This window comes from Camarhynchus parvulus, chromosome 1A, assembly GCF_901933205.1.
Source record: "Camarhynchus parvulus chromosome 1A, STF_HiC, whole genome shotgun sequence".
In the NCBI taxonomy this organism is placed as follows: Eukaryota; Metazoa; Chordata; class Aves; order Passeriformes; family Thraupidae; genus Camarhynchus; species Camarhynchus parvulus.
The window spans coordinates 30,735,481-30,748,716 of NC_044586.1; the positions used below are offsets into that span (position 1 = coordinate 30,735,481).

Here is a 13,236-nt window from a genome sequence, read left to right on the forward strand (position 1 = left end):
TACTTACAAGCTAGTGTGGGTCTGCTACCAATTGCCAGTTTATAGTAATGCAATGCCTCTGAAAACCTGCTGTTTTCCTGAAGTAGTAATCCTCTGTATAAGGGGAAAAAAAAGGAAAAAAATAAAAGAAAAGAGAGAGTGAGGTGTGAGGTTACTACAAAGAGTAACTTGAAAACAAATACTGAAAACAAAACTTGGGTAACAAAGTAAAATATGCTTACTGGTATTTCAGAGATACAAGCACTCACTAACAGTTCCATGTGAGAGTTATTCCATGTATAAAGATGCATTCATAGACACCAGGTGCATCCATATGGCTTTAACAAAGCAGATGTTACACAGAATAGTTTTGGCTTTCTTGGAAGCCAGGAGATTAATTTACTCAGTCGAGAAAATGTTAGCCTGCAAGACTTTTTAAAGTGGATAGAATATGGTGGAGGTATTTTTAAGTCATTAATGATTAGTCAGGCACCTTGTCTTGACCTGAAATAAGCAGGTCTTTTCCAAATGCATGATAAAGTTAAGCATCCAGCCCTTCATTGCTATGTTAAGGACTCCCCTTATTGAGCAATTCCACTAGATTATTCACTATACAGCTCAGCAACTGCAACAGTTCTGTTTTCTCCTGTCTTCTTTATACTCTGAACAAATTTACTAACTGAAGAAGTATTAAAAATTATACTGAATATTTCCAGTTTCATAATAGATAGGCTTTAATTTAGCTTTTAAAATAAACATCCTTGTGAATTATGATTTATGCCAGCTACCCACAAATTTCTGAGAAGTTGTATGGACGTCAGTGACATGAATGTACACTGTATGCTTAAATGAAGGCCCAAAGCATTACAGTTTTCTAAAATTTCAGAAGACTGAAAAAGAGCATATACAAATATATTAAAACCAGAATTATTTAAAAATCCTTAAAAATTAGTCATTTCAGAATGGAGACTCAGACCTCAGTATCTAGTGGCAAACATCTCTTGTCATATAACTCAAAATATCCAGGAAAACACAGCTAACACAGCTCTTCCTCTAAGGTGGAAGTGGCACCATATTTATTTGTAGTTTCCCTAACCTACAGCAATTTTCTTTTCTTCCTCTATGCTTTTATCTGCTGATAGCTCTTTGAACTGCAAAGAGCTTGGAATTATTTTATCTCCAGTCTCAAATCAGAGATTTTATTTCCCTTTAACATCTCAGGAAAACTTTTTTAATTAAACCAGTAAACTTCAAGGGATGAAAAGAGAAGGGAGCTTAAGTAGCCACCATCTATGTTGTTTCCTTCTTGTCACTGGGTTAGGATTTAACAGAATTGAGAAATATATCCTCTTTTTCTTCTAGACTTTCTTTTCTTCTATACTGTCCTATCATTATCACATGACCTCACTTTGAAACTGTTTCCCAATTAACTTCAGATTAGGTAGCAAATAATTTTTAATATTAACAGAACTTACTTGCAGTAAAGTAAGAAATGAAGGAATACATTCAGGATATTTTTTGGAATGGTACCAATGTTTGTAAGTACTGTCAAGTATCTTGCAAATGGCAAGAGGTATAATCACCAGGACAGAAATAACATTTTCTGAATTTTCTAGAAGCTGAATTTTGTTTACTGTAAACATTTTTATACACTTACTTCAAGGAAGATTGATTATGGTATTTCAATCCTGCTTGCTACTGATAACAGAAGAATTAACAGAAAAAAAATGAGATGCATTGTCTGACATTTAAGTGGCTTCTTAATTTTTTAAAAAGCAAAAACATTCTCACATACAATTTTGAAACAATTTATCTAAGAAATTCCATTCTTATTTTAATTCTGGAATAAATAATGTAACATATTGAGAGAAGTAATACAGCAATTGGTCAACTTCACCAAAACAAATTACTTTGGTAAGTGTACAACATTTGTGGTTTTGTGATTAAAAGAACTTTTATTTGTAATTATTGCAAATTAATCTTTTGCATTCACTACATGCTCTAATATTGACACTTTTGATTTATGACTTGAAACTTTGAGGCGGGTTTTTTTTTAAACTTCTCTTCCAAAAGTTGTTTTTCTTTTAAAAGCTGTTCCATTAACTGCCAGTCTGTCAGCATGTGTCTCTCTCTCTCTCCCCTTAGCTCTCTCATATATATATAACCAAGCAGCTCAGATGAAGAACGGAGTGCTGAATTCCACCTAATAATTAGTGCTTTATTTGTATTTGTTATGAGTCTGGGAGAAGAAAGAGAAGAATATAATCTTACCAAGACATGAAACTGCCTCTTCTCCTTGTGAAATTGATCCTGATTGATCACTAGTTTTCACTGTAGCTTCAGGCAGTACAGACATTACTAGATTTATAAGTGTCCACTTCTAGTCTGAGGTTAAACTAAGTCAGGAAAAAGCTAACTTCTCTAGATGCAGTGGAAGAACATCCCTGAGCTGCAGTTCACACCTTGCAGGCACTGCAGATTCCAGTATCCCACCCTCCCCATGGCCAGGGCCAGTGTCCACTATAGCCAGGAGCAGATAGATCTGTTCTTGATATGCCTTTCACTTCTTTGCTTGAATGCAAAATGATAACCTCTCCTCAGAGATTTTTGGCAAAGGGGAGAAGGAGCAGAAAGACAACAAAGACATCAATACAGTGAGAAGCATTGGACATAAGCCAGAGGTGGAGCAGAGCAACTGAGACATGTTGAGTATGTATCTAACTTTTGTGGTTACAAAGACATAAAGCCTTTCTTTTTCCTTACTCAAGGATGAAGAAAGAGGAGGACTTCCTTGAAGTAAGCATGCTTGATTCAAAAGAGTAAGTTCCAGTGATAAACTTGGATGAAGACCTTAAAGCCTTTCTGGCCTCTTTCACTTTCTACAGCTACTAAAAATGCCAAATTAACTGAATAAAAAAGCCTCACCACCAAAATGTCCCCACAAAAAAAAAAAAAAAAACCAAAATGCAGGAACAGCTGCTTCAAGTTGATACTTCCAAAACTTCTTATTCTCTTCAGCTCACCTTCCCAGTTGTAAGGCAGACAAATGAAGATGTTAAATGAAATATGCAACTTCTGTGCAAAGACAGTTCACTGACAGAACTGGAAAAATGTGGCTTCTATAGCTCAGTAAGACAAGTAGGAAGATGATCTTCACTGTGCGGGTGACCACACACTGGAACAGATTGTTCACAGAGGTTGTGGAGTCTCCCTCACTGGAGATATTTAGAAATTGTATGGACACAATCCTATGCCTCCGGCTGTGGGATGACCCTGCTTGAGCAGGGAGGTTGGGCCAGATGACCCACTGTGGTCCCTTCCAATATTACACACTCTTTGATTCTGTGAAATACATAAAGATAAGAGTATTTGGAAAAGAAAAAGTTACTTAAACAATAGGACATAGAGTGGACAGTTTTAAACTGTTCATGAATTAATTTAGGATTAATTAGGAGACAAATTCTAACTATAATAAGTAGCAAGATTCTGGAACTTTACAACAGGATTTCTTTTTGCTTGCATTACTTCCAGTTACTTTTAAATGGAGTGTTAATCATTTATGAAATGGAGGATATGTGTTGACTGCTTGCAGGAGTAGCAAACCTCTCCAAGTGGCTTAGGAAGTGGCTCAGAATCCTGTTTTTTAAATAGGAGGATAAATAAAAGAAAAAAAATGAGGAGCACATTCTGACTATCTGGAAATGATGCACATCATTTCTGTAGACAGAATTGCTCATTTGGTTCATGCAGGAAAACACCTCCCCCAAAATGAGTTGTTTGCAACCTTCTTGAATTCTTTAGCTGCCAACTTTTACCTATCTTGCTTCACCAACAATGAAAAATCTTCCTGTCTTCCTACTCTGCTTTGGCTTTGACCGAAAGTCACTGAATATTAATGGCACAAAAATGTTTTCAGAGACCAGAAGGCAGTCACAGAATATAAATAAGCAGTAGATGGCCTGTGTCCTTTTACAAGTTTCATAAGAATTTCTTCCTGTTGGTAGTCCTATTCTAGTCAGCTGGTCTGCTTACAAAGCAAACGCCTCAGTGACTAAAACTGGCATAAATTGGCCAAGTACGATACACAGAAACTGCAACTGTCAAAGTAAACGTGTTAGTGAAATATTTATAACATTGTCAACCCAGGTACAACACTGAAACAGTTTAATCAATTTTGTTTACTGGTTTATAACAACTAATACAGGGCTTATGTTAGCTATTACTTTGCCATGACTGCCGTTCTTCCATGCCTCAAGCTACATTCATCCCATTGATTTCAGAGGTGGGATTATCTACAAAAGACTATATCTACCTAAATGCTGCACTGGCAAACAAAGAAAGGAATGAAAGAAAATCCTCTGTTATTCCCTACACAGATGTGTCTCCAGTCACACAGCAAGAATGGATCTGCTTTGCCTAAGGCAACTCTTTCACTGTCATTTGCAAGACTAGTGGGTAGAAAGGTAGGTATGGATGCTACCACAAAACATATTTTTTTAATCAATAAGAACCCAAACATACAGAGAATAACCATTTCCTTTGCAGAACTCACTAAGTAATCTATTACTCCACTAGTAAAAAAGCCCCAAAAAACAAAACTAAACAATCACCCCAAAAACAACCTCTAATCTTTCAGACAGTGCAGTACAACTGTTATGTTCTCCCAGATCTGGGGAAGAGCTTCCCAATTGCAATGCAAATTGGTCAGCAAATATTGTCTTTTTTTTTTTTTTTCTGTTAGTGGTACAGTTTGATTGGGAATACTACCCTTTCAGGACAACATCAACTTGCACAACCCCTATTACCTTGACAGAGGGAGGGCCACTATGAGGATGAGGAATAGCACAGCTCCTGCCTTTCTCACTCTTCTGGACAATGGGCCATGCTGCGCTGTGTCTGCAGTCCTCAAACCAGTTGCCCACTCCCTTTCATGTGCCCCAGCAGTGAATATAGACAGAGAGCTGGACAGAACTTTCTACAAGAGGGGTCTTTTTTGAAACTGAATGGCAGACACAAAACATTATTTTCCTAATTTTATAAAATGGTGGAAGTTTATGTAAGGACTGTAAGTGCCCACAATTTGAAATATTGAGACATGTAATTGCATAGCTGGGTCACTGAATGCCTTTCACCTCTCAATATAACTTTGAAAACTATCTGTGCTTCATATAGGCCCTACATTGCACAGCAGGAAACCACCAGTCACCTAAGTGACCTTTGGGTGCTACCTCAAGAGCCAGTCTGACAACACAGCAAGATTTTATCAAGACATCATTGGTTACAGCAAAACACAAATTTTTGCCGCTGCCTTTGACAGAGGAAGAACTAGCTGGCAAAGAAGAGATTAATTCCAAACAGGTTTGCAACCAGTTTGCATTCATAGCTGAGAAAAACAATAATCAAGTACTTAGACACCAGATGACACATCCTCTTGCTTTTTAACTCAACATCCTGAATGATAAAAACTTCTGGTCTATCAAGGAAGAGGAACCATAACCTTGACCTGCTTCCCACTAGGTGCAGGAGGTTGCTGCAGGAACTTTGTCTAGGAAAGGTTCAACTACAGTTCAGCACAGGTTTGTATGTCAGCCTGCTTTTAGAGTTTTTTGCCTCTGATAAGGAGTTTTTATGCCAGTACCCTTAAAAGGCAGGGAACACATTTTCCAACATATAAAGCCTAACAACAACAGACAAGGAAGAATTTTGCTTATATTGATTTTTACCTAAGGATACAGAGTTAAACTTTTACTGTAAAACACTGCAATCCTAGACTTTCTAGGATAGGTAGTCTGCAATAGCAGCTGAAATTTCAAAATGAGACATTCAAAAATTCAACATTCATTGATACAATACCCTAAGTTTTCCAATGTACAGTTTATGGAAACTCATAATCCAATCTTATTAAAAGAAAATAAATTATTTGAATAATGAACTTACACATACAGTCCTATATCAGTACAGGCAAAATGAGATATTCCAGGAGAGAAGCAAGGGGATAGCTGATTGCTACAAATTTATCTCTTATACGGCACTGTATACTCCAAAATTACAACATTTCAAGTAATCATTATAATTTTAAAGGAATATTTAATATCTATGTCAGATTGAGAACATCCTTATAATCACATGAGAAACTCAAGGTAACATAGATTACTAATATAGCTGACAAAATACTCAAAGCACAGCCAGGCCAAAACAAAAGTGAAATAATAAATGCAAATCTGTCTTTTAACTGATAAACAATTTTATTTTAGACACTAATTGTAAGCAATTTGAAACAATATAAAAAACCCCACAAGCTTTAGCTAACAATCATAAGGTAATAAAGACTGAAAAGCCAAAGCAAACTCAAATACTTTGTTTTTAATCTACTGAACATTGCCTTGTTTGAAAGAATAAACTATAATTTCTCTATAGCTCTGTCCTTGGTACTTCACAGTATTAAAATATATGGTTTTCTCAGTTAAAAAAAAACAAAGAAAGATCATTTTATGCTGATTTACTACCCTATGAACTTTAATTGTAATCACCAGAACTACATAGCACTGAGAACACAAATATAAGATGTTCAAAATCAGGCAAACCTTCAAATGTAGATTATGTAGTTATGTATTAATGCATTTTAATTTTTTTTAAATGGCAAAAGCAGCTGTAACTCAGACCCATAATGTATAAGTCAAAACCCAAAAATACAGCACTGAATTCAGCCATTCATCTAGTCTGTTAAATTCTTTGGATGTTAATGTATTAGTAGTCAACTTCTAAACTAACCTCACATTTCAATTTATTGAAAAAGAAGGAAAGAGATCAAGAGCTTCTGCTTATGTAGCTTCTCTCTTTGATTGTTATCCATTAAAATTGTGAGTTAAACCTTAATAATTTGTTCTTCAGCAGAGCACTTGGATTTATTACTGCTATGAGTGAACACTGAGCTGCACATGCCAATTAATTTGCATCAAATACCAAGGCAGAGGTGCTTAGAAACAATAATGACCATGTGAAACACATACAGTGCTTCTAAATAACTATAAAGATACCTTTTTCCTGAAGTTCTATGGAATGATTATTTTAGTCTCAAAGGCACATACTGAAAACCAGAAACAGCAAAACTGACTGGCCTCTTGTAAGCACATATAAGACACATTTTCCATTACAGAGGATTTTTGTAAAAGGCTCCTACAGAACTGCATGCCAAGGATGGGTTTAACTTGCAAAGGAGCTCTTGAGGGTTTGTGCTTCAAAGAATTGATTCATTTGTGTACTATCAAGGGACACTTCATTTACCATCTATTTTGCATGCTGGATATTGAAGCATCCAACACTGTCAAAGCCTACAAAAAGAAAAACATGATGCAAGCTTTTTTAACTACTGGTAAATAATTGAAGGCTTTGTAAAGCTTGTTTTAAAAATAAGGGATTCTATTGTATTCAATGTAGTGGTAAAAAGGCTAAGAATTAAACTTCACTTCTTATGCCCTATATATTCCAACCAGCATTTTAGTTAAAATCCTTCCACAAAAAATCAGTAGAATTTCAAAAACTTCTCTGTTCAAAAACAGAGATGAAGGTTTATAGACATATTTTTTGGATCAAGGGAAAACTGGAAGACTAGCAGCTTATTCTGAGAACAGTGAAAAGACTGAAGTCTGATTTCTTTTATGTCCCTGTCTTTATCAACCAGCCCCCTTTCCTCTTCTTACCCTGGTATTAACTTCAGCTTCTCTCTACAACACAGTAAGAGACAAAAGTACTGTACAGACATACAAAAAATTTAATAGTCATAATTTTCACCTTCAAAACGAATAGCATATAGGAAATATAGATGTATCAATCTTGTCACTTTCTTTCCTACAATCTTCTGCTGTGTTCAGAAGTTATTTTTTAAATGTGTGCAGAAGTTTCCTCTTAAAATTATGTTTTTCATACTCCTCATTGCCTAACAGAGAGGGAAATTCTGCACGTACATGTATTTGTGTAACTAAATGATTAGTAAAAACACACATATTATGAAATACGCATTTCATTCTGGAAAATAAATTCTATCATTAAATTATTTTGGGTTTCATCAATTAATTTGCTTATCTGCAAGGCAAATTAATGAAATGGTCAACTTCTTCCTTTTTAAACAAGGAAAAAAATAGTAAAAAATACTATTATGATAAACTTCATTTTTCACAGATTAGAAGGACTCATTTTTAACTGTACTTACAGGCAGAACATTATTTTTTAATTGATTGATTTATCTGAAGAGGCTTACCAGTTGAATGCAGTTTTTGCACATTTTGTGCATCCTACAGACCACTTTTCTGCTGCACGCAGGGTATTACCTTCCAACAGCCACCTATGGAATGGCAGTCACTGGATTCTGTCCTCCACACACATCACGAAACAAGAGCATATGGCTGGTGGAGGTGACCAGCCTGTCGTGCAGCAGAGCTCTGCTCCGAGGGCTTGTGCTGGCTGGGTCATGGCAGGAGGGGGAGGAAGGGCAGCAGGAGAAGCAGCGCTAAGCGGGGTCCCCAGCTGGGACAGCCAGGAATCAGTCCCTCCCCATGGGACACACGGCACCATCCCACCTCAGTACGAAGCTTGGCACGGTGCTCGCTTCCATCTTCATAATTTGGTACATTAATGAGACGGGAAATCTTTTCCCCTGATTAATAATTATTTTGATGCTCATGTTATTTATCCTCTTACTCACCTACAACAGGGTTCAAGTAATTAAACTTTATGTAACCTATGCTGCTCTGAAGTCAGTCACAGGAGAAAAGTAATTTGCTGTTTTAACATTTCAGACCTCTGGAGCTAATGGAACAGTATTTGTCTATGCCTTGAAATGCTTACACCCACTCTGCTCGCCAAGTGTTATTCAGACTTAAAATAAATTCTAAATAACACCTCACTATTTAATTAAGTCTCAAACAGATGGAGGGCTACAGCTCACAAGTCATCTATTGGTACTTGTTTAGTGTAGGGTTTTTCTTTCTTCTTTTGGAGCAAACAGATTTGTAAGTTTACCTTGCCCATACCCATTACATGAACATACGATAATGTTGACCAAGAAAAAATCCTGTCCACCCCACAGTTTAAGGAGCACAATTCATGAAATGACTACTAGAAAGCAACAAAAAACATCATCTCCATTTCCAGCAAGTAAATCAGTAGGTCTCTTCACAACAGGTTTCAAAGACAATTCAACCCCAGGAAAGCCACACATACTTACAAATTATAAAGCATATCAGCCATGTTGCTGCGGTAGTACAAGGCATTTCTATAGGCGCTTTCAGCTTCAGAAATCTTGCTCTGGCTCTTGAGAACATTTCCAAGGTTGCCCCATGCTGTCAAGAGGAGAAAGCAGTATTCATAAACAGCTACAATCCAATTACACATGACAGAGTATGCAAGTATCAGGAAGTTTCTTAGGGAGACAAACCCCACAAAGGAACTATTTTTATGGAACAGGAGGTGAGGTTGGTTATTTTTTCCCCCAGCCCTCTGGTTCTCTGCATCTTACTGTGAGACTCACATTTCATAGAGGTGATTTACATGCACTCTGGATGCATACAGCTTTCAGTTGGGAAAAGGAAGTTTTTTTAAAAAATATATCTCTAGAAATTACTGTAACCAAGGGAAAGGACCACTTTATTTCATAGCACCTATACATAAAAATCTTCAGGGTCAAATGTAGAACTGAGGCATCTTTCTAGTTTTAACTTTTTTTTTTAAGCCTGTTGACTCTAAACAGCAAAAAAGTTTTCCAGAGTAGACATGGTCCTCACTTAAGTATTCAAATTTGACATATGACACAGGAATTGAAAGAACAGTTAGGTAAGTAACTAGGATTAAAAATATGCCATATGGATATAAAAATACTACACAGATCACTAAAATCCATTTTTTTTTCTACTAGAAAAACATTTGGTCCCTTTCCATACAATTTATTATGTTACACAATGTGCTTTCATAGCCCATCTATAAAGGACTTTAGGTAAAAAAAATATTTAAAGCTCCACATGTGTTCCCTTTGCAGTTTTGTTGAGTGGCACAAAAGGTAATTAAAAAAGGAATTGGAACTAACATTTTATGAAAACACATCCTCTGCTACTCATAATTTAGGAAGCTAATTTAACTGGCAGTACAGTGTGTGTGAACGTGAGAAAAAACAACATTACGCTTATAAATGCATAGCAAAGCAATTTCATAAAAAAAGTTCTACTTTCACCCTTTTTAAAATGAAAGAAACAAAGGGAAAGATGATGTCTGTCCTTTCCACCAAACACAATATATCAGAATATTCTCCCCTCCAGATGCACTTAAACATCAGCTTAAGTAGCAACTAACTCTGATACTTCAGTTGAGCCCTTTTTTCAAGAATTTGCATCACTTCTGACTAATGCAAAATTTCAAGGTAGTTTTAACATAACACTGCTATGTAGGTTGATAACTGACATAGGCATTTTTTTCCTTAGAAATTGCATCACTTCCAAGCTGCTCTGGTTTGTTGCAGAATCATCCTACCACAGGGATGGAAACAGCAGCAAACACAGAATTTCCTCTGAGCAGAATAAAATAGTCATTGCTGGGAAAAAAAAATTAATAAATCTATTTAGAATTCATAAAAACCATGTCATTCAACTGAGCATGTCATGTTCTGTAAATCAAAGAAATAAAATATATGCAATATTTCCATAAGAAAATAAACTATCACTTCTGTGATTCAATTCATTTTAGCCCAGTATTTAATGAGAAATAATTTATCAATATTTATTTATCAATAAATCAACAAAAGTCACAAAATGTTCCATCAATTTGAAATACAGCTGGTAAAACTATTCTCAGATTCACTCAACTTTTACACTTGGCTAGAAAATGTGCGGAATTCTGGAATTTCCCCATGTTTTTTACAGCTACTCTTCCCTTTTTACACAGAGAAAACAGTCTGGAAGTACCAATGAAAGTGACTAGCCAGTCTGTAGCATTAACCCTTGGAAGAAAAACACAGACTGATATATTATTTTTTAAATTAATTTGTGAAGGTATAACCTTATTTTTCTTCTGCAGTAAATGAGCATCCAGTTTCCCATAACTGCATGTTCCATATAATCTATAGGGACTTTTGTTTTTACTCTAATCTCCCATAACAGAGCATTACATCAAATGTTATCAATAGATCAAATGGTCAATCTCCTGCCACATAGTTATTTACTCCCAACCATTCTGAAGCTCAGTAAATACAAGTATGCACAAAAGGATGATTCAGTTCATCTCTTCATCTGTTAGACTGGAGACACACTGTTAAACACTCTTCAGTGTAATAGTTTCTCCTCTACACTTCATTTCATGCCATGGGTTCTAACAGTTATCTGAGTTAATTTTTAAGACAATATTTTTAAGACAAAATAATTTTTAAGACAGTATTTTAATGTACATTTTTCAAAATAATCTGTATCAAGTTTTTAATATAAATTGATAATTAATTTACACTATTTAATTTTAAATTTATTCCATTTAGACTTTTGTCTAAACTTGTAAAACTCTGAATAATTAACTTTATGTGATGCACTAGAAGAAGTGGCAATAGTAGAAAATAGCAAACATAAAACATGATAATCTGACAATTTATCATTAATGGAAACATGAAAACCAAGGTATTTTCATTTATCCAAACCAGATAAATTCCAAACCAGATAGAACAAATTCACTACTATTTAATTACAGAACTAGTTATCAGAATGATCTGTCTCTAGCTGGTGATGAAACTGCATTGAACATGTGCAGAGATGATACTCATACACCCTAGAAATTATGAGCAGCTAATATCTGCAGCAACCACATCCTCTTGGGTTTTGGTATATAAGCATGAGTAAAAGAGGATGGTGTACATACATGGAGAAGAGGCTACATGAGCTACTCAAGGAACTTCACTCCTGCTTTGTCTTAAGTAATGCAACTAACCTTCAGGGTCAAAACCAGAACTTCAATTATTAGCTTCCATATCTTAAAACCTTTTTCTTCAAAACTGTAACAGCACTGGTACAACTCTAGGCACATTCAGAAACAGAAGCAAGGTTATATCTAAATGAATCCACATTCTTGTTAAAAGCCCACCCTATGATTCCAACTAAATTCTAACACTCAACTATTTTCCATTTGTACATAGTAAGAAAAGAAAAATAAATATCCTTAAAAGAAAAAGAAACTAGGTCAGTAATCCTGGAATTTAGAATGGGTGTTTATTCCAATTATTCTTTATAAATATTTTTCATATAATATCTATATTAGCTAAGTTGCAAAAGGCAACATTTAACATTCAGAAAATATTAAAGCATATATATATATATGCCATATTTTAATCTTTAATTCAAAATTCAAATTTCCCCATATTGAAGACCCTATTGAGCATAAGAGAAAAAGGAAGCTGTGAATGAAAGAGCTTTGCAATATTTCCTTTTTGCCTGCTGTTTAATTCCCTGTCCGTGAAAAATGAAACCGAAACAGACCCACGTCTTTAAGAAACAGTATTCCATCATAGCATGGGAACAAATGTAACTTTCACATCTCACCTACAAAACAGTCAGTCCATTCAAATTTTACTTAATTGCTTAATTTTCCATAGATCATACTCAATATTAAAAATTAAATCCATTTAATCACTTTTATCATTAGTCAAGTATAAACTTAAGAATCTCCTAATGCTTGAGAACTGCTCTCTTATTTACACGTCTTTGTAGGAAAATGAAACTTTTTAAAGGGATTTTCTTCTTCTGTTTGTTGTTTGGGGTTTTTTTTATAAGAGCAGAAGAAATTATGCAGCACTAAGTAGGAAAATAAATAGCTGTTTAAGTGTTACAATTTTGGCCATATCAAACTAGACCTCTATTAAACTTTAAAGATTGCATTTACACCACCTTGCAGTGAGAGTAGGTCAAGTTCTCAGGCATTCAATGGCTTTCAAAATGAAAATGAATATAAAAAATGTTAGTTTCATGTTTAACATGCTTAACTTCTCAACTATCTCAGTGAAACTGACAATTAAGATTTAACAAGACTGAAAAATATCCGGCTGGTATATTAAACTTTCTCCAAGCACTTTCATGCTGTAAGAGTGCAAGACCAACAGCAAAACAAGGACAATGTTGTCTAATCTAATCTGCCTGGATTTAAGAAGCACTTTTTCTAAAGAAAACTAGTAAACTTTCAGCTTTCAACTGAACTATGAAAACAAGCGAGAAATGGAAATTAATGTCTACAAACATT

General features: G+C 35.1%; 1 protein-coding gene across 1 annotated transcript in view; it reads right to left on the reverse strand.

Moving 5' to 3' along the window:
- TMTC2 (transmembrane O-mannosyltransferase targeting cadherins 2) overlaps positions 1–13,236 on the reverse strand; it is a 239,156-nt gene that overhangs the window by 75,600 nt on the left and 150,320 nt on the right. The window contains exons 4-5 of the mRNA XM_030959447.1: positions 9,203–9,317; positions 8–93 (exon numbers count right to left, since the gene is read on the reverse strand). Of these exons, the coding sequence (XP_030815307.1) occupies positions 8–93; positions 9,203–9,317 (201 nt within the window). The remainder of the gene's footprint in view (positions 1–7; positions 94–9,202; positions 9,318–13,236) is intronic.